Raw genomic sequence first — 22,740 nt, 5'->3', positions numbered from 1 at the left:
GAAGAACGTGCGAAAACGGGCATTGAATGTGAAAAAAGACTCCGTTCATCTTGCTTCCCCCATACCATGGACAATAAGGAAGAAAAAGTGTCATTCAGAAGAGAAAAGTATAATAGTATGTAAAATAAACAAAAATATTCATATTTTTTCACACATTTCGAAGTAATAAAGTTTCAAGATCAATCCTCGCGTTTACATCATTCCAAATGCCGATGTTCTCAAATGGGAATATCCAGAAAACCCTATTTAGAAATTTTTTTTCGCCAAAACATGTTTAGGTTAGCTATACTAGAGGTAAATTGAGACATTTAAGCAACAAATTAAAAGTAAAATTCAAAATTTGAATTACGGCGTTTAAAAGATTAATGATTAAAGAATTAACAGAAATTACATTTTTACGCCAACCATACATCTTCATATTCTTCGGCAATTCAACTTGATCGCAGCATTAGGGGATTTTCGTTTTAACAATGTGATCAAGAGAAAAGTAAAAAAACAATCTACTTAACTTGAATGATTTTTACTGAAGATAAGAAAACTAGAAATGATAACAAACAAAAGGGATAATTTGAAACTGATTTTACAGTGTTACTGGTTACAGCTAAGTTTTGAAATAAACTTGAGGGAATTTAAGAACTTCAGAACGGAACAACCACTTAACTACACACCCTTCAACCCCCGATTCCTTATGAGTTCCGTAGCAACCTTTAGTGAACGTAATTTTCTCCTCTAACCTTCATTTTTCATGAGACAAACAGCTTATAGTGGAAAAAAAATCTACGAATGTCTCGAAAAAAATTTCGATATATAGAGATTTTTTCGATATATAGAAACAATTTTTCTATATAATGAACATAGAAATTTGCTGGAATTTCGATACATAGAAAATTTTGATATGTGGAAGTTCGATCTATGGAGGTTCGACTGTACACCGCCAACTCCGTCATTCCAGCCGAGGACTGCAGTTTCTTGCTCATTAGCACTTGTCAGCCCAGTTTAGGAATTGATTGAGCTGGAGGTGGAAGGGCGGTAACATATATCAACTAAAAATGTCGGAAAATATGAGTTTCGTTCAATACTTAATCTTAAATTTTAGTATTAACAAAAAATATTTATAAGTAAACAATTGCTAATTTGTTAAATTTCATGTAATGAAAAGTTCATGAGATAGCCACTTTGTTAATTACCTCTTAGTTTCTAAAATGTAAGATTAAATTTTTATTGATAAAGGTGTTGACTGCTACCAATAGTTCCCGTTCAGATTTCGATTACGAAGCAGCCGTAAAAGCGATTTTACAGCAACAAAAAAGTGATGGATCTTTCCCAACTTTCCTGGAATCTTATTATATCCTGCCGGCCCTGAGCAACAACAGTCTCGTCGGACTCAATACCAGTCACTGTCAGAACTCAGAAATGACAGGTAACTTTTCGTACGCATATGTCTACGTCTTATCAGTCAAAAAACAGGAACGCAATCAGCAACCATTTTCAAAGAAACTCTAACTTTTTAAACTCTGAGACCTTTAGAAATGCTGCTATTTGATTTTAAATATTATTATTAAAGGTAGGTCGTTGAACTTAAGATGAGTAGAGACGTTTTAAACAATCGTTTAGTTGCCCCTCCCCCCCCCCAATAAATGTTTTAATAGTAGCTTCATTTATGTTTTTTAAATTTGTATTGATTAGTTTCACTTTGATGAGTGTTTGTCAATAGAATTAAGATGCAGTTTCGAAACAAATGCAGTAACAGGGTAGCATTTTGGCTGTAAAAAGAAAATCATTTCAAGACATTTGACAAATTATGTTCGTGCTAGTTTAAAGGTTTGATTTTAAGCGACCGCAAAAGTTACGAGTGAAACGTTTTAACTCAACTAAATGTATTTGAAAGAATCAGAAAAAATGAAATTTCTTTGTTAAATATAAGTTGTAAGCAAGCAAAAATTCAGTTTTATGTTGATTATCTTACTTTTGTTGTTTTACATCGCTCATCTGTGACATCGAAAGAAAAGGTATCTGTTTATAGTCAATTAGCTGCGATGGAAGTTTTGGGAGTCATCCCCCAACCCCAGCCCTAAATTTTAAAACTATTTCCAGTCCTAATGCGGTAGTTCATGTAACTTCACTTTTTAATGAAATGTGAAATGTGAGCAATGCTTGCAGATTTCCTGTAAGTAGGATTTTTGTATCTTTTTCTGCCCAGGCTGTTGCGTGTGGGGCCTAATGGCATCTATGGATATTCTGGGTAGAAATAGTTTAATAGTTTTTTAATGATACGAGCTATAAGTTACTGATTTCAGAAAGTTACCAAGTGGTAATTTCAGAAACTTACTGAAATTACCATGCCTTGCCTTCAATCTTCGAGTTGAACTGAACCATTGCTTTGGTCACTCGTCTGGTCAGTGCTAATTCTATATTAGCCACCAGTTTGTTTGGCACTCTTGGCTTCCTTAAGAGGTTTTCCACCTCCAGATCAGTCACTTCCTAAGCCGGGCTGATGAGTGCTAATAAGCACGAAACTGCAGTCTTCGGCTGGAATGACTGAGCTGGCGGTGTTTTTCCTGTGTAAGTTACTGGCTAATAAATTATTTGAGTGTCTTTTTTAACTATTATATCTGCCTGCACGTTACTTAAATATCAGAATGTCCTATAATCTTTAGAATATTGGACTGTTATTTGCCGTCGCACCATTTTTGAACTCCCCAACGATAATATAATAGTTTTTTTTTAATAAGGAGAAATCTAAAGAGCATTGTAAAACATCTTTCTGGATGAATAAAATTTTAATTTATTGATCTCGTGTAGATGGATGCAGATGGTGGAATTGCGTGGTAAATTTCTCACCAAGACTTCAAATTCGGCGCTTTTCTTAAAATTTCTGCAGACTTTAATTAATTATGTCTTGATGTCTGCTGAACGAGGGTAGGTAATTTTTGCGTGTTGTCAGACTATCAGGATATTTGCATTCATATAGAGCGATTCTCTGTTTATTGAGTAAAGAAACAAAGATCATTTAATACACAAGATACTCGAAACGTCTACCGTCCCCGACTATAGAGTTATAAGTAAACCGTTTTTGCAACACTGTATAACTCTCTGGAGTGCGTCGGAACCAACAAGTGCACCGTGCTCACTTCTGATGGCCGATTCCTGGTACTCCAGTGAATCAAGAGGTTTTTTCAATGATTCTAACATAGATGTTCCGCAAAACAATATGTCGCACGGATTTAGGTACAGACTCTATAGGGGGGAGGGGGCATTCTTTCCCGTGCCACCTGAATTTCGCTGTATGTATAATGCAGTGGCGTAGCCAGGGGGGGGGCCCACCGGGCCCGGCCCCCCCCCCCCGAAATTTTCGTTATCGACATAGTAATATTTCATGTAAAAATGATTTTTTAAACCAACTTTTTCGTGGTGAAAAAGTTGGTTAAAAAAAATTCTTTGTATGACAGCAGTGTAGACGGGGGGGGGGGGGAGGAGGATGCAAAAAAAAAAAAAAAAAAAAAAACTAATACCAGACACGAACAAAGTACATTATGTATCTGTAAGTCAAGAAGAGAGGAGGCAATTATCCCCACCTAAAGTCCTCCCTCCCGAATCTCCGAGAAACCAAGGCTAGGAAGGACAAAATTTAAAGTGCTACGCCTTTGATATCAGCGCTTCAAGTCGCCTGAGCTATCCGTACTGGATCTTGTCGGATGACTTGTTGACCCCCCCCCCCCCCGTCTGATGATGGGGATTCTTAATCGGTCTAACCTGGCGTACTGCGTACTACCAGTCCAGTGTAGTGTAGAAGGGCCCTAAAGCGGATTCTTCAGTCTTCTATTGTAAACAACGGGGCCCTTTATGCAATGTATGCTCCAGGAATGACGGCGTCTAGATTGATAATGGCCCAGTTTTACTGCCCAGTTATCTGTCAGATTGTCTGCGCCACCCGCACTCTGTCCTCGAGCTGGACAATACAAAACAGATTGTACTAATCACCAGACCACAATACGGACCCTGCCCCTACCATGGAAGTGCTTTCGGCTCTTATGAAAGCGCAAATTACCCAAATCGACAACAACTTGTCACAGAAATCCATTGACACTTTCCCTTGAAGATTGATGCCTAATAAAACTTCCAAATTGTTCCTTCTTGGCTCGGTCTTTTTGTCCTGAAGCATCTACAAAAAGTATCCAGTGGAGAGGGATCGTTTTTCAGAAAACATTAGTTTAATCACTTTACAATAACGGAAGGCAGAAATTTATTTGGATGCAGTGGGATAAGAACCAGTCCGTTTTCGGTTCTCTACCTAAACGCAAGTTTTATTTTTGATTCCGCTGTACGTTCAAGTTCTCTTTCAGTTCAGAAGGAAAAAGTGTGTACAAAGAGAAATTTTTGATGGATTCTACAAATAAATGAGGTAAATTATCCTGCAATATTTTATGAACTGCTAACTTTTTATTTCACATTTCATTGCTGTTATTCTTAAAAAAGAAGGGGTTGGGGGGGGGGGATTTGGTTTCAAGAAAAAAATCATATGTTAAATTTCGAGAGGAGATTTATTGTTTTAGCTACTTTTACATTGAAAAATGCATATCCCATCAAGATTGTCACGAATAAAACATTTTGCAGTTATGCTTGAGGATAAGGAAAAAGATTCTTTAATTTTTAAAAAAAACCGACTGTTTATAATTATTGAGCTTTTTATTTATTTATTTATTTTGAATTTAATTATTTTATCATATTTCATTCTTAAGAATGAGAGTTTGGTTTTGTCCCTCTAAGTTCGCAATTTTTGTACTCCTTATTTGCAAATAGTTGACAAAATGACTTTTTTTTTTTTAAGTATCGTTTTAACAAGTAACTAATTTTGCTATTGCCGATACCGCATTATTCAAAATTTACATAAACTAAAAAAAAAAAAAAAATAGAATAAGTAAAAAAAATGGTTGATTGACACAAATTTTTTTTTCTGGCAGATGTGAAGCCATACAATAGTTTAACGTACCAAAAACGAAAATTAGGTTTAGCTAATAATTCTAGTTAGCTTTACCATTCAATAATTGATAATGAATTACCTTTCAGATTTAAAAACAAACACAATTTTTTTTTTTACAAACCATACGACAATTCAAATAAAAATGAATAGAGCTGCACATTTGACCAAACAGTTATTTTTTTTTACTGGGGAAGTGGAGTGAGAAAACTTCAGACAAAACAATCTAGTGACGAACAAAAGAATTCATTAACGTATTACATAATATTTATAATTCAGTTTAATGTGAGTTTCTTTTCCCTAAATTTTATTTAAATACGTCTAAATATTTTTCTTAAGCATCATAAAATTCTTCGAAATATATTTTACCAATTCTACACTAACAGCGAAGTAATTAATGGTACATAATAGCCCCTGTTCTGTTTATTTTAGTTTTTAAACAAATATTATTTTACGTAGCTTCCTTCTTCGTCAGCTCTCCTCTAACTAATGAGATAATTAAAAAGATTAGTTTCTTTAGATTTCAATTTAGATATCAAATCTAAAGTTTTCTTTAGATCTCTTACAGGATTCTAAGAATAATTATAAAAAAAAAAAAAATTGAACTGCTGAATGAAACCTTCTCGATATTTCCTTAGTAAACTAAACTATTTAATTTTGATCCTAATCTTGTTTCAATTGATCAAGGGTACATACTCATGAATATAGTTTTTATTTAATGCATGATGAAAATGATTTTAAACAATTTTATGGAACACACGCACACACACACACACACATATATATATATATATATATATATATATATATATATATATATATATATATATATATATATATATATATATATATATATATATATATATATATAGTATCACTGCGCTACCTGTGTACAGGGCCGGATTAGCCATAGAGCAGAAGTAGCAAATGCTACGGGCCCCGCGCTTCGGGGGCCACGCGCCATGAGAAAAAAATTCCAGAAAAAACTACTTTTCCGTACTTTTACCCGTTTACATTTTTCTATTTAGATCTAACTTTTCTAAATGTTCAAGCAAATTAAAATTTTTATATTTTTCCTTAAGGCGCAGACTTGTTATGGAATAATACCATGTTGACCAGTATCATTGGTGCAGAGAGGAAAGTGGGAGGGGGGGGGGCTTTTTGCGTCATTTAGAGACGGTAGGTAACACTATCTTTAGTCACGTCAGAGGAAGCACGAAGGGGATGTGGGGGATCGCTGATTGCTTTCCAGAAATTTCTCTTAATTGAAGTTTTAAAACGCAATTTTAGTTAATCTTTCTCAGTGCTAGGAGAAAAAGCTCAGTTGGGTTAGAAAATTTTAAAAACTGACCTAAAAATTACAATTTTAGGCAATGTTTGGTAGTTTTATTAGAACGGATAATAAAGTTTTCTCTTAGATTTTTTTTTTTTCAAAAAGTATTTTATTAAATTTAAGGGATTTAGGGATCTTTCCTGAAACTTTCAGCTGTTCAAGCCTAAAAAAAGCAAATTTAGGCTGTTTGATTAGAGTAGAGGAAAGAGGATGGGGTTCTTTCCTGAAATTGTGTTCAAAACTGAAGTCAATTTCAAGCTATCTTTGGGAAGAAAGGGTTTGAGGGATCTACCTATAATATAGCTGAAAACAAAGTTTCAAGCTATGTGAGAAGTTTAGAGAAAGAGATGAGGAGCTGGAAAAAATTCTAACTTAAATTTTCAAATCGCGATTTTGGATTATCACTGGAAATGTTATCGGGCTATCTTTGGGAGGGGGGGGGGATACGGATTTGCTTCACAAAATGTTGGAAACTGGAATCTTCAAGACGCATGCTATCTTTAGTTCTAACTTTAGGTAAAGAGTGGTGGTTTGGATCATTTCCTCCGAATATGGATAAGCTAGGGAAATAGGTGGCTATAATTTTTTTTTTAATCGAGACGGTTCAAGGATTCTCTTCGAAATTTAGTGCCTAAAATGCAACTTTAAGCATTTTTTTGGTGGGAACGCAGGAGAAGGAGGATTTTGAAATTCCCCAAGCACAAATCCTAAAAACATTCTTTGGGGCGATATTAGACAAGGAGGAAAGGGTTACCATCCAGAAAATGTTTGAAAGTGTCTTTCGTCTTAAAGCTTTCGAAATTGGTGTCCTGAAAAGGTAATAATTAGCCATCCTAAACTCTTTGCTCGCTTAACTTCATGTCAGTTTGTCGTCCTCAAAAATCGCCGCTCACGACACTACAAGGAGCAAAATTAAGAGATCATGACAAAAGAGAAGAAAAGATTCTTTGACTGTTTACACGTATGCTGAGCAAAATAAATAAATTGTTAATAGAGTATAATTTGTTGAAGAACTAAAATAATTGTGCGTGGAAGAAAGACTTTAAATCTCGTTTTTAACTATTTTCCTCTGAGTGGGAGGGAACTAAAAAGCTGCTGCCAATGCCCAGAACCAAACCCATTTCTTTTGCATCACCAAAGGAAGCTGAAAATTTTTTATTCGAACTTAAATTTCAGAAAATTTCAGGGATAAAATTATTGAACATAATCGAAAACCCGCTAAAACTGCTTTCTGGAACTTCAAGTTTTGAAAAATGTCCATGGGTGAAATCCCAAGCTCGATCCCTTCCTATAACATCATCTAAGGTGATCTAAAAATGCGTATTTTGGACTATAATTTCAAAAAATTTCTTTGGGATTGTACCTCTCTCCCTCCAGCATTGTTAACGATGGGCTAAAATGTACTTTTAAGGCATCAATTTTGTAAATTTTCCGGGTTGCGTTGGAGAGTGCCTGAACTCCATCCCATACAAACGTAACCAGCGATGGTCTACAATCACGTTTTCAACACTTCGATTTCAAGAAATCTCCAGGGGATGACTTTCGTGAACTAACCACCCCGCCCCAAACTCAGCAAAAATCGTATAAAATTACCATTTTAGAGTCTAAAAATGTTCTACCTAAAACTTAGTTTTTAGATTAATAATGGGTAATAAATTTGAAAATTTTCCAATGGGGCTTCCTTGGACACCCCTCTCTCTCTCTACAATATCATTAAAGATAATCAACAGTTTTCTTTAAGATTTCAATTTTAAAAATTGCATGGGGAGTGTCGCTGTAAATCCAAATTTTTCCCTTTAATTTTACCTAAGATGGGATGCAATCGCGTTTTTTAACTTCAGTTTCAAAAAATCTCCGAATAAAGAACTCTGAACCTTCTCTCTTCCAAATGTCATCAGAAGTCGTTAAAAATGAGTTTTCAGAATTGAAATATCAAAAATTTTCCGGGGGCAAGCCCCCGAACCTGACCCACCTTTTTTTTATATATCGTTCAAAAATTGCGTTTTTGGAATTTAAAGCTAAAAACATGTAGTGATGGGAAAGACGAGGGGCAATATTAGTCGAAAAAGTGTTATAACCCTCGTAAAGCTCTAAAATCATATCCATATTTATGTATTCATGCGTGTTATAAATCCATCTCCCGTATCCATGAAGAAGTGCACAATTTTTTACTATATCATGTAAAAACGAGGGCCCCTTGGAAACATTTGCTACGGGCCCCGCGCTGGCTTAATCCGGCACTGCCTGTGTATGTGAAACCACATACTTTACATTAATCTTGATGTTATTTATCATCGAAAATATCCAGCACCACAAATATGAGTGCAATTAATTTTTATTGATTTTTAATGAATTATTAGTAATAATCTATAATGCGCATAATGCATGATGAAGTCTATTTTGAATAACGTAATTCGCGATTTAATGAAAAATAGTTAATTTGGTAGTACATTGATAAAATCGCCTGGGCCCCCCCCCGAATCAGAATCCTGGCTACGCCACTGGTATAATGCAATCAAACGCTCACCATTTGTCGTTTCATCCACGCGAAGACGACAGTCGTTCTCTGGGGGGCGAGTCTCTGCATGAACTAGTGAAGGCGTGCCCTGTTGAGATCACCCGTTCCCTTACGCTTTCGTTTCGGTGCTATCCCATAGAATGCTGCAGTTGGATTTTTCCATAATTAGAAGAAATTAATTTCGAAACAAAATCACCAACGCAAAAAAAACACGCACAACAACACCAAAATAAATACACACGAGGAGGAGACACGTGACCACGCAATGCACTGTGGGAAAAATCCGCCAATAATCCTTCAATGTAGGTGGAGGGAATTCGCTCCTACATTGAACGCTGCTTGAAGCCGGGTTGGATGCATAAAACAGCCTTATTTCGCGAAGCCGGGTTGACGCCGGGATGAATCTAGCTGCATAAACAGGGCCTTCGGTTGCCCGAGCAGTTTCGGACCCGGCTTAAAAACGCTACAATCGGGGCAGTAGACATTTTAGCATCTTGTATATGAATTGAGGCAGTGACAAGCAAAGGGATGTGAGTGGACATTTTCAAGTTTTGAGTAAAACGCGTGTAAAGATTACGTCCTAGGTAGGATTTCATTAATTTTTTTTTCTAAATCATGCTATACAGCAGCAGCTACCTGGGCTACTAGTACTATCTCTTGCCCCAAGACATAGGAGGGGTAACCTACCATTTGTACTGATTATCTCCAAATTTTTAATTTTTCCACTTGCATCCCTTTGCTTCTCACTACCTCAATTGTACTTCGTAATATTTTATTTACTGAAATAAGTATCTTATTTTAGCATGCTGTCTTTTTTTCCTCAACGATCGCTTCCTTTCGGTACTGTTTTTTATGCCACCCTGTAGGTGATCAGTATAGAAATAAAGTATGCGATTAACATAGTGTCTGATACTAAATTAATGAAAATAATTAGTAATTTGTTTCACAGTCGTATTTAATATTTTTGAGCTATTCAGTGATGTAGAGTAATGTTTTTAAACTCTTTAGAGCAAGAAGCTTTGAAGAAATTCCGGAGCCAAGGTGGTAAGCGGATCCAGGTGCAGTACTCCGTTTTCGTCGGGCAAGATGTGGACTTCGCTCGCACGTGGAAACTCAAAGTTCCTCTTGGAAGTACTCTGTATAATGTAATGGAAACTATACAGAAACTGGATCCAAGATTTAGGTATGAACATTATTGAACAGTCACCCCTCAACACTGAGAACTGTCATTATCTATATATGTAATTAAATTCTGTGCGTGTGTGTGTGTCTGTAAGCCCATCTCCTCAGGACTGTCAACGTTCTCCAGGTCGATACAGGTGCCGATGGATCTAGTATAACCAGAGATAGCAATTCCGCTCTGCCACATCCATCTAACTTTAACGTGCCGGTGATATGAATGAAACACTGTACCATTAAAATCGTTAAATGTCATATCGGTGACGTCAAATTTGGTGACATTTATTCGAGTTCGTCGCCAAACTTTGCGAAATGTCGCCAAGTGACAGGTGGCAAATGGGTGGAGCACCATGAAGTAATGCGCCGAATGTGGAGTTTATGCCCAGGCCTCGCAGGCAGTAAGGAGGGGGCGGAGCTCGAACTGCACCACCGAAGGTGGTATACATCAACCCGCTTTCGTTCCATAGGCAGACGCTACAAGCGGCGAAGGAAGTTTGGCGAGCGAAGCAAGCAGTGGCGATGTTCCCTAGTCATTTGTTCAAATTTGAGTAATTCGAGTGTAAAATGTACGCCGATCATTAGCAGTAGTTAGTTATTGACTTAAGTCTTTCAATAGGGTCTCCGAGGTTCTGTGGTAGAACTTTACTTTTTTATGCCGGAGGTCTTAGGTTCGATTCTTAACGGTACCCTGGATGATATTTTTATCTTTTTTGTCCAGAGTCAAAGTTATCTTGTATGCTGTCTTCTATTTATAGGAAACTGATTAACTTCTGCATGAAAAAAAATAAAAAGTCTATTAACCAATACTTTTCGATCGACTTGTTGTTTCATCAAAACTTTTCTTTTAGTCCTGTTTCCTCTGTAACTTGACTGAAATACATTTACAAATGTTTAAACAAGCAAAATCGAAATGGACTAGGTTGTGGGAAAGTAAAGTTCTAAAAAGATAATATTCACAGGACGTCATTTTGGGTTTTCATAGGAAAACAAACTTGTTTTATTTCCAGCATATCACACATTCATCACAGTGCAAAATTCATAAGTATAAAAAAAAAATCAGTAAAATAAAATCTGAAAAAATTAAAGTAACAAAAAAACGGAAAGCAGAGAAAAATAGTATTATGATTTAAAAAAATATTTAATATTTGTTTTAACAGTAATATTTTTATTGACATATCGTTAAAACGAAATCTTTCTTTACTTTCATTCCTAGGGTAGAGTACAATGTGTTCGATGGGAAGCCTTACCCCAACGCGATGTTCAACCTGGAAGATGATCCAGAGAGCGGTTTATACTGGTTCGTCTACAAAAGAAGTTCAAGATCAAATGATCCGCAACTTTTGGAAGCTAGTAAGTTTTTGGTTAAGGGATTACTGTACCTTTCAAACATTTTTTTCAAATTTAAGTAAATTTTATATTTCTTTGAAACTATAACATGCATACTTATTTCTTAATCAATAATTTATTTTCAAAATTTAAAAATATTGCCTAGTATTTTTTAAAATTCAAAAAATTGAAAAAAATTTCAATTTTTTTGAAATTTCTAAGGCTTTTTTATTTTTGCACTAATTAAAAAAAATTTTTTTTTGCTAAACGATCACTATAATCATCTCTAAAAATCTGTGCATTCATTTGCTTATGAGTTTATTAGAAAATTTTCTGTGATTAATTATGTAAAAAATCAAAGTTTTTTTTTTTTTTTAATTTGGTTTTTAAAGGTTTAACATGCTCTAAACATTTGAGTAATTTATAAAATGCTTATCCAATGCACAGTTTTGTCAGACATGTTATCCCAATTGCAAAAAGTATTACTTTAAAGCTGTATCTTTAATAGAAAAAAATCCTTAGGGATTCTAATGACATGAAAACACAAAAAAACCATCTTCGAGAAAATGCAATTTAAAGTTTTTTCTTTTGCGTAAGAACACATAGCGAGCATGGCCTAAAACCACACATAACTTTCTAAATATTTGAGCTAAAGCAATGAAACTTTTCCCCTGTGTTCAGAATAGTTTTTAGTTTTGAAATAAGCAATAAAAAATTTTTTGATCGTTTCATCATTTTTGAGGTGCTGTAACCCCTTAATAAAACACTAAGGTATGTGTACCAACCGCGGTCAGTTTTCGGAGAAGCGAAAGTTATAAGAGATTAAATTCTATTTATAGCAACATTACTAGCAATACACTTATCAGATTTCTCAAAATGTAAGCATCATGAACTTAAGCACATCCTTACAAGAAGTTCAAATAATACAAAGAAAAAAAATCCAACTGATGTATTTTCAATAGTTGTGGCAAACAACTTTGCTCTCCAATTGTGTCTAAAAGATGAGTTTGAGTATTACACAGCAAAAATTAGCGAAGGAGAGAAAACTTACTTCCTCCCTCTTTCCCAACCAATAATGTTTCGATAAATTCCGTATGATAAAGAAAAGTATTTGGAAGCACTTTTCGCATCTCCTGAAGAGGACAAATATCATCCATAAATTGTAAAACAGTAACTTTTTCCAAATTTTGTTCCTTTTTTTTTTTTTTTTTTTGCTTCAAAGAATGTTAACGGTTCCAGCTAGTAGGGAATGTTTGGGGACCCTCTCAATGCCTTCGCGAAGTTTCAAGTGGTCACTTTCAAGCAGTTTAGTTTTGGCAATCATCCCAAAGGTGGTGATGCTTCTTTCTGTTCCAAGTACCCCTAATGATCTAACTAAATAAAAGTATAATTTTCGGTTCAGTAAAAAAAATTGTATACGAATACAGAAGATCAATGTTTTGAGAATTTAGTGATTAAAAAATGCTCAAACGTTGCGTTTTATTTACCGTACGTATACAATTGTCAGTTATGTTCAGATGTGATTGTCAAATATACAACCAGGGAGGTATAATAGTTAATTTCTCAATCGTTCAACAGGTCCCGTGGATATTAAAATTCGAGAAAACGAAGAACTGATCCTTTGGTACAAATATGAAGATTGGGATGATCGTGAAACTACTCAGAGTGTGACGCCTGCAACTGAACCTCCAACCAGCACAGCAACCACTTCAAGTCCATTTACTGATGCTACTGTCGATTACATCACTGATGCCTCGCTTATTCAATGAATCTATACATTTCTTCTAAAAATATGTATGCTTCAAGAACTGAATAGCTTTTACACAACGCATCAATAAAATATACATCTATAACGCACTGTAAATCTTGAATGCTTTTTGAACATGAACCGTTATTAAATAATTAATTTATTACATTTTTTTCTAATAAATATCTTTATTTAGTCATTAAAGTGTTCCCTTTTTTTTAATATTTCAGTTTTTAAAATATTTAGTGTTCAATTCAAGGGGAAATGAAGGCAAAAAGTCCCCCCCCCCTCTATTGACGATTAAAAATATATTCGTTTATAAATATATCAAAACTGATGTTAGGTTTTTGAAGTTTGACAAGTATTATAGATTGAATATTTCTTGACGCCTTCAGTTTAATTTACAGTTACTAATTAACAGACTTCGTCCGATTTTTTTAATGTACTATGCTTCCCGATTACAAGAAAACGCCTGGAACGATTAGAACATTTATTTTTCTGTTTGAAATGGTATACTTCTCCCGGTCGTCTAATGGTCTTCAAGTCCGAGTATGAGGGATCATGGAGAAATCGAGGGAACTCTTCATATTTCTTACTCGCACTTTGTTGTTTGTAAATTCATAGCATATCACTTAGTAAAACGATTTTTATTGTTTTTTTTAAATTATTTGATGGGTAGGGTTGGACTAATTTAGGTCTCAAGCCTTTGCTTCACCATATTTGTTCTTCAGAAAAAAGTTATAGACAGGAAAAAAAACCCTTCATTTAATTTCATTATTAAACGATTAAATGCGAAACCCATTGTTAAAGAAAGTGCCATAAAACAAATGTACATTCTTTACTCAGTGTTAAAGAAAGTACCATAAAACATTGATATTAATCAGGGGAGCCCACCTAGGGGCTGGGGGGTTGAGGGGCATTTTCCTTTTTAGGGAGACTCTTGCTTTGGGGGAGTCTTCGAGGGTCTTTGGGGAAGGGGTGATAATTAAATATCGCCCCTGTATTGATCATTAGTAGTCATGCCGTAAATTTTGAAGAAACAATTCTCTGAAGCAAACTGAAAATTCATTTAGTATTTTTGCTCTAGTAGAATTTTGATCTTCATACATACAATATCACAGTAAATACTCTGTTTCTAGTGTTATGTTGATCTATAACGAGGCCAAGTAAAGAGAAATGTGACTTTTATCACGAGTTACCTGACACGTATTATTGTGAAATGTAAATTAGTTTGGGAAACCATTAACATTTAAATGGTTCTAATTAAATTAGCACACTCATAAATCCTGGAGAGAAACAAGGATAAGTTTTTACTGCTAATCATATAAAATTTTATGCACATTAAGAGTTTTTTTTTTTTTTTTTTTCCCAACTGACTTCAAAAAAGAAGGTTTCAATTCGTCGGAATCTTTTTATATATGTCCTCCTATAACTCAAACACGACTAAACCAATTTGGAAAACTCTTTTTCATTTTGTTAGAAAAGGTATTCTTCCCAGGTGATCCCATGGTCATCAGGTCAGCATCTGAAGATGGGATTCTTGAAAAATCGAGGAAACTCTTCAAATTTTATGGGCAAAGTTAAAGCGATTTCTGTTTTTTTTTTTTTTTTTTTTTTTTTTTTTTTTAGCGACTCGTGCATTTGCTTTCGAAAACGTGCTTTGATAAAGTCGAACTGATGATGAAAACAATTTTCTTTGTGAATAATTGCTCATTTGAAAAAGCCTTTCTATTGTTTTCCGAAGGCTCCCAGACGCTGTGCTCTATTTCTTTCTCTATTGTTCTCATCTTAGCTGTTTTTAGATTTCGTGCTCCACGTTTTCTTAAGCATAATTAAGACAGCGTCCGCACATCACGTCACCAACGATCTTTTATACCTAAAACCAGTTTTCAGTCGACTTTGCCAGGACAGCAAGCTGTATTGTACGGGTCCCGACAACGTGATGAGAAGCTAGATATTTGACGTCCGTACATGTCGTGCAGTTGGAAGTGGCATTTCATTGGTCTCCACAAAGATGAGCGGGTTCTTTCTATTGATTGAGAGTACTGAACTTTACGTGCGTTCGCAATATATGAATGCTTCTCCGACGCTATCTGAACTGGAGGTATACATAAGGAAAGCATCTCCGTCATTTACTATACTCTACCCTAATTACTTATCCTATATTTACACCGCTAAAGAGCAAAAAATAAATTATTTTTAAATAAAAAAGAATCGACTTCAAAAATCAAAGAGGAACTAAAAAGTAAAAAATAATTGATCATACTTACATACGATTTCCTACCAAAACCTATAAATCAAATTTATTTTACAATTCCAGTACAAAAATTAACTAAACTAAACACCCAATTAAAAAATAAACACTGATTTTAATTACTATACGATGAATTATTTTTACAAATAACTAATTATATACGATCTCTTAATTTCTAATACCTTTTTGAAGTCGACGCCTCCTATAAACTACTACCTAACGTAACTCACAACTCATCGATTCCTGAGTTGAACACTACTATTAACTAAACGCCAAATTAGTCTTTAAAACTAAACCTACTCAGTTACGTTGGGTAGTAGTTTATAAGAGGCCCCGACTTCAAAAGGTTATTAAAAATTAAGAGATCGTATGTAATTAGTTAGGTATTTAAAATAATTCATCGAATAATAATTAAAATCAGTGGTTTTTATTATAATTATTTTTTTATTATTATTATTTTTTTTTATGATTGAGTGTTTATTTTAGTTGATTTTTGTACTGCAATTATAAAATAAATTTGATTTATAGGTTTTGGTAGAAAATCGTATGTAAATATGATCAATTTTTTTTTTACTTTTTAGTTCCTCTTTGATTTTTGAAGTCGGTTCTTTTTTTATATTTAAAAATAGTTTAACTTGTAGTAAAAACTCTAAAATTCAAGTCTCTTGCTAGAACGGACAACAATATACAACAACTCTGTTTCTAGTCTGGCTATACAGCCCCTTAGAGTGACCACGAAAAAATATTAAATAGTTTCACCTCTAGTTTGTCGTCAATTTTTGCAAAAAAAAAGTGTTTCACAGAGATTCATTTCTAAATATCGACAATTTAACGCGATTCAATGGATTACTAGCTAAATATTGCCAATGGCACCAAATTGAAACCAGATTCGAAAAATGATTTTTTCGCAAATGTGTCTTCAACTTAGTTATAGTTGCAAAACCCGAATAGCACCCAAAAGCTTTGTGATGTATCGCTAAGTGGTCGCCATATTATAACACCACTTGAGTCTGCATTGAAATTAACTCCAATTTACCTCAAAAGATTCGCAAAAAGCCCCATTTGGAACATCTGAATGCAACCAAAAAGGAACGTACACAACTAGATCCTACTCGGAGCCTACATGCAAAATTTCAACCTATTTCGGCTGCTGCTCTTGAGTTATGCGAGATTACATACAGCCGTCCCAAGAGAACTCTTACTAATCGAACGGGGGGGGGGGGGATCGTCAAATTGGATATTTCGGCCATCCATACATTCTTAGGTACATATGCACGTGCGGATATGGAATGGGAAACCACAAAAAGTTCATTCGGAGATAAATAAAATGAAAATTTAGGTTGAAATTTGAGGCAATACTTTTTTCACAATTACAATACATGGTTAGCATGAAAGAATATCCCGGTTTTAAAAATTTATATTTCATAAACTATTACACTTAACGCTATAAATGATACAAAAAATATATTGTTCAAGTTTGTTTTCAATCAAAAAAGTTCGATGTGCACGCCTTTCGCCACACACATCTAACACACATTTTGGAATGTTTCACTGTCAATTTTTCGTAATGCTACACAAATGTGATTTTTCAGTTCTTGCAATGTTGTAGGCAATAGGGCTGGTTTCATGGACACTTTCGATACGGAAAAAACCTGCTTTTCACCGCATTCCGGTTATTTGCGGGTTTTATGTGGAATCTTTCTCTTCCTGTTAGCTTCTGGAGTGAAAGCGGTGTTTTTACCCAGAATGCATTACGCGAAACAAGTTCGTCTACTAGCCGCTAAGGATGCTGGGTAAAAACCGCTTTCTCTGGTACAATGGGAGAACCTCTTTTTACATGGAAACGGGGAATTTTTCAATCGGTTATTTATGGAGGCAGAGTGGGGATTTACCAGGTCGAAAAGTTTGTTTTGCACGCGGCTAATGGTGGTGTATAAACACCACTTTTAACGAGACCCCATTAAAAAAAATCACATAGGGTTAGGTTTGGGGATCTGGCTGACGAACGCATAACATAAAGAATAACTCATTATCAATTACACGGCCTGTCCAGCGTTGCGGAACGTCAGTGGCAAAGCGAGGGGGGGACACCCTTCAGAGGACTTGGTTTTAATAGTGTTTCCAGTCCTAATACGATAGTTGATATACGTGTAAGTACTGGTCTGACCCCCCCCCCCAAAAAAAAAACTCCCGAAGGAATTTTTGGTTGTGCTAGTGCCAAACGTGCACGTTTACGTAGTTGCGTACGTTAAGAAAACTTGGAGAGTTTATCTTTAATTTTATGTATTACTAGCATTCCCGTACCCGGCATTGCTCGGGTAATGGAATTAGCAGGGGTTAACAGTGCTTGGTGCACCTAGTTTTGAAAATCCCCTATAATAATTACTTATTACCTATAAAATTTTCTAAATTGAGGAGGATCCCGGGGCCCCTGGACTCCTTATATATAAGCCCTTGTCCTTAACCGATCCTTAACTGTCATTAACAATCCTTTTAAAGTATTGATTATCTTTGCAAACACAGGCCATCCACATTTTATTGATATACCTATGTTTAAGCAAGAACTTCTTTGTATACAACATTTTTAGTTTTTTTTTTTTTTTTCTGGTGCGAAAATTATTAAACTGCTTGATGAACTGACTTTGGAGCAAGCTACATAAAATTGGCCGTGTTGAAATAAAGTCTTCTCTTAAATCGATCTCTGCTACTTTTAATGTCCGTCCTTGTCACTTATTAATGGTTATTGCAAAGCAAACTTTAACAGGAAACTGCACTCTTCTAAATTCAAAAGGATAGTCCACCTGTGATGATGTTCTTAAAAACTTCGTTTCTAGTTTTGAAAAAATGAAAGCAAAAGACAGAAGCACTATTATTTGACTTGAGAAAAGCGTCGAAGAATCACATGAAAAACAAAAACAATATCAAATTTAAATTTCGCTATCGACCAAAGGTTGAGATGAAGTACTGAATAATGATTTGAATAGAGGAAAGCCTTTGAAAATAAGAGATTTAAATTTCAATGACAGGTTTTAATTTCACAGAAATTAAGGGGTTTTAATTAATTTCTCCTGAACTAATTGATATTTAGAAAAATCCTTTCTTAGAGGATACTTTCGTAATCATGTGGATATGCCTGCCAAATTTCAAGTCTGAATCTTCAGCAGTATTGGCTGTGCGTTGATATATATATGTTATCTCAGGACATTGATTTTTATATATTAAGATTTATAGTGATACGTGTAATAATGGTTTATGAAATATAAATTTCTAAAACCGGGATATTCTTTTATGTTAGCCCCGTATTTCCTTTACTATGTTTAAAAGGAGGCAAAAAGGTTTTTCTATATAATCCTAATATCGAAATCAAATATGTTCCTTGTATACGAATATTTAAGACCTGTCAATGATGCTCCAAACACACCTTCCGGTTTTTCGCCTGTGACGCACGTCACATAAAATAAATTCCTCTCTTTGATTATGCTGTCACAAAATAGAATACTACTCACTTCTTAAAAACAATATTTCTTTTTTACTTTATAATAAAACGAATCAAAATTTCCCTCATTGATCTCAAACATAGAAGAACTGTTTTAATCCAGGGAGTGTGAACACTAAGAGGGGGAAAAAATCTCTTAAATGTTAAAAGAAAAACTCCGATGCCATAAATTTTTTGATAAAAGATGTTCCAATTATAGTTCACCAGCAGGTCACGTGATTAGTGACTTGACCCCAACCGATAAATTATATCTCATCGTACATTTTGGTGTCTTTCTCAATTAGCAGTTCTTTCATGGAAACTGAGAACAGAGTGAAAGGGAGAGAAATTATTTTCAACTCTGACAGGAAACGATAACACATCTTCCTCAGTGGTCGCTTGTTGCAGAGTTGAACCTTAAGCAAGGGAATTTCCCGCACAGATGCTGAGATGGACGGAGCAGGAAAGAGTTCCTTGATTTGGATCGCCTTCGTTTTTTGCTTTCTACCCGCCTTAGGACAAACACTTTCAGTTCCGGAAAGGGGCAACAATGGTAAGTAAAACTCATTTACTTAGTTATTTTCTAAAATCCAGCGATTGTCTATATACACATACAGTCAAGCCCGCTTATTAGAATATCGGTTAAAAGAATATCCCGCTTAATGTAATACATTTTCCAAGCACCAAACCGTTGTAATTTTTTATTTTGATTCCGAATAATGGAATATCCCACTTATTAGAATATTTCTTGATGGCTAATTGGCTATTTCATTAAGCGGGTTCGACTGTAAACAACAGAGAGAGTTTGTTTAACACATTGACTGCGTCGTCGACAGCCTATATATGAACTCCTTGCGCTCAAGCATAGGCGGATTTAGGACTGAGTTCCTGGGGGGGCAGGATTTTTTTTTTTTTTTTGAACTGCCCTCCCCCTCCGATGTTTTTGCCTGTTTTCTGTGATGCGTAAGGCCATTCTTTACTTTTTTATGTGTCGTTTTCATTACTGTGTGTAATCATGCTGTCCTTTTTAAATTGACCTTAAAAGAGAGGGGGCTGGTATTAAGAGAGTGACGCAGTGCTCCCTTTTAAGTGGGATGAAAAATATCTCCAGTTTTAGGGGGGCCCGGGGGTTACTCCCCCGGAGGAAATTATCTAAAATGGCTATAAAATTCTGCATTTTGAAGTCTTATAAGGGTTAATTGGAAATAATAGGCAAATATATATATTTTTTTTTTAAGTATTACGCTTTAAAAGTGCTTTGTGATGCAAGTTAATACTTTAAAGAAATGGTGCACGATTAAGAGAATAGGTATCAAGAGAGTAACATACTACCCATTTGAACAATTCCTATTTATACACTTGATAAGAAATAAAATTGAAGCACTCTTTGCTTAGGAGTTTCAAAGACTTGTCTAATAATTTTCAAGGTTTGGTTGGTTAGATTGGGGTTTTGGCTGAAGAGCCCTTGTAGACTTTACTGCGCCAATTCTTTTCAGGGATTTTAGAACCTATCAAAAATTTGCACTTTCCAGTCTCTGAAATTGAGTAGTAGATTATAGTAGTTGTACAGTATTGAGTAGTTGTACAGTATTGTTCAAACTTTGTAAGAAAAGGCTATTTTAAGTTTAAAAGAAAAAATAAACTTTAATTTCCTATTCAAAAAAGAAAAAATCATGATCGTTTTTGTTATAAGATTTTGGAAGATAAGTTGTTACTATATAAACCCCTCGCAAAATTGGGGGGCATTGTCCCCTTTGTCCCCCCCTATAAATCCACCCATGCTCTTCTGAACTATTCAAAAACGAAAAAGTAATGATTTTTTTTTTTTTTTAATTTTTTGGAAGATGTGTTGTTGCTACATAAAGTCCGCCCAAAACTGGGGGGGGGGCATTGCCCCCCTCTGATCCCCCATAAATCCGCCCATGCGCTCAAGTTGCAACTGTTCCTGTCATCATCGTCAACTAGTTCATCATCCGATAAAGTAACATATTTCATTGCATCTTCGAGCGACATATACTTACGTTTGCCCATTTTACGGTTTTATTTACTCACATACAACAGCACAAAAAACTCGCGCGCTATCTCGTTTGATCGCGAGCACGCCTGCTTGCATCAGAAAATGTTTTCACAGCAAACGCAGTAGTGACGCCATCATGTGTTCTCTTTTTGAACCTTGTCTAAATGTTCGTCTGTGCGCGGCAGAAGAGCCAGGAAAGCCAATGGAACCCGCTGAAAAAATATAGCAACTTGTTGGCTGGAGGACGAGTTATCTCGTCCCTAGCGCATACAGCATAATTCTGGAGGACGAGTTATTTCGTCCCTAGCAGTCAATGTGTTAAGGCCCCTATAGTTGAGGAGCAGACGCATCCGCCATTTTGGAGCAAACTTGATCCAGTGCTTCGTAGCGATAGCATTGCTGCTGATGTTTACATTTCTTTAGCATGTGTTAAATTGAGCCAAATGGGTGGTTGTTCGGCTGCAAATTGTGCAAACAGCTCCAAAAAAGGATTTCAGCTGTTCAGATTTCCTGCAGATTCAGAAAGAAAAAAGAAATGGATAATTAATAGCCCGCGAAGTGACTAGCAGCTTGGAAACGACGCCAACTGTTTCCAAAATTTCGCCAATGTTCGCCTTCGCTCTCCGACTCTCTCGTTTCCTATTTCGCGAATAATTGCCGATAAAAGTAACTTTCCCTGTTGTATGCTTGCTCCAATATGGCGTATGTGTCGGCCTCTCCAGTTATAGGGGTTTTAGGTTTATTGTCTTAGGAAGACATGGAGTATTTCCTGAGTATTATACATATTTCTGGGGCAAAATTGTCACATATTTTTTTTTATAATTAAGCTTGAATGAAATAAGAAATGCTTGTTTTGCACGGTCTATCTTGAAAATAAAAACTGTGTCAAGAAACGTACATTCAACAATCACATAAAAATATGCTCTTTCCAACGATATATGATATTAATATGTGCAAGTAATTTTTGACCCCTATGTTCGCGGATTATGTATCGAACTTTTTTCGAACTGGTCTGCAAACTTTTCCAGTGCTAAAAAAAAGGGGTAGTAAGAAGGTCATTTTTATTATAGTGCACTTTCTACAATTCAAAAAAATCACTGAAAACAAAATTTATGGTATTAAAGATCAGAATATTTTTTTTCGAAGACATCAGAAGTTTTGTTCATCCATTGACCAAAACCTTACAACTTTCCTTACCTTTACCTTACTACTTTCGACAATTCAAAAAAATCGCTAAAAACAAAATTTATGGTATTAAAGATTAGAAAATTTTTTTGCGAAGACTTCAGAAGTTTTGTTCATCCATTGGCCAAAACCTTCGCTTCTATCTACGTAATGTGCGCAATGATGCAAAATTCTCTCGGGATTTTTTCTGTGTATTTTTTTTTTTTTTTTTTTTTTTTTTGAGCAATCACGATTGCTTATTGCTTTTATTTGACTGTTTTGATGTCCTATGATTTTATTTTCCCATCAGCACCCTCTGCAGCATCACCGTCGGCCGGCCGCCTCACGATGCTGCTCCTCTAGCGAAAACCGTCTCCAGATTGCGTCAGTATCCTACACTTACACGCATACATACACGCACGTACACACACACACAAACACATGCACACACGTACATACGCCTACACACACATACACAAACACATACACACCCAAACACATACACATACACACACACACACAAACACGTACACAAACTCAAACACATACAGACACCTGCAACTACACACACACCTGCACATACACACACACCTACACACAACTACCCACACACTCATGCCTGCACACAGACACAAACACACATGCCTACACACACATACATATACCCCCTACACACAAACACACGTATCCCCCACACACAAACACACACGCCTGCAGACACACACTCGGATTGCGAAAAACATAATTTG

The 22,740-nt window shown here is 35.4% G+C and overlaps 1 protein-coding gene across 1 annotated transcript in view; it reads left to right on the top strand.

Moving 5' to 3' along the window:
• The window catches only part of LOC129216867 (uncharacterized protein CG3556-like), a 68,492-nt gene extending 55,243 nt beyond the window's left edge, over positions 1 to 13,249 (top strand). Inside the window, exons 7-10 of the mRNA XM_054851081.1 lie at positions 1,231 to 1,420; positions 9,838 to 10,012; positions 11,222 to 11,358; positions 12,913 to 13,249. Coding sequence (XP_054707056.1) covers positions 1,231 to 1,420; positions 9,838 to 10,012; positions 11,222 to 11,358; positions 12,913 to 13,103 — 693 coding nt within the window. The 3' untranslated portion in view covers positions 13,104 to 13,249. The remainder of the gene's footprint in view (positions 1 to 1,230; positions 1,421 to 9,837; positions 10,013 to 11,221; positions 11,359 to 12,912) is intronic.
• Positions 13,250 to 22,740: the final 9,491 nt, after the last annotated feature.

Source organism: Uloborus diversus, chromosome 2 (assembly GCF_026930045.1).
Source record: "Uloborus diversus isolate 005 chromosome 2, Udiv.v.3.1, whole genome shotgun sequence".
Classification (NCBI taxonomy): Eukaryota; Metazoa; Arthropoda; class Arachnida; order Araneae; family Uloboridae; genus Uloborus; species Uloborus diversus.
Note: the sequence above shows the minus strand (reverse complement) of the source record. Positions and strands in the feature narration are given on the sequence as shown.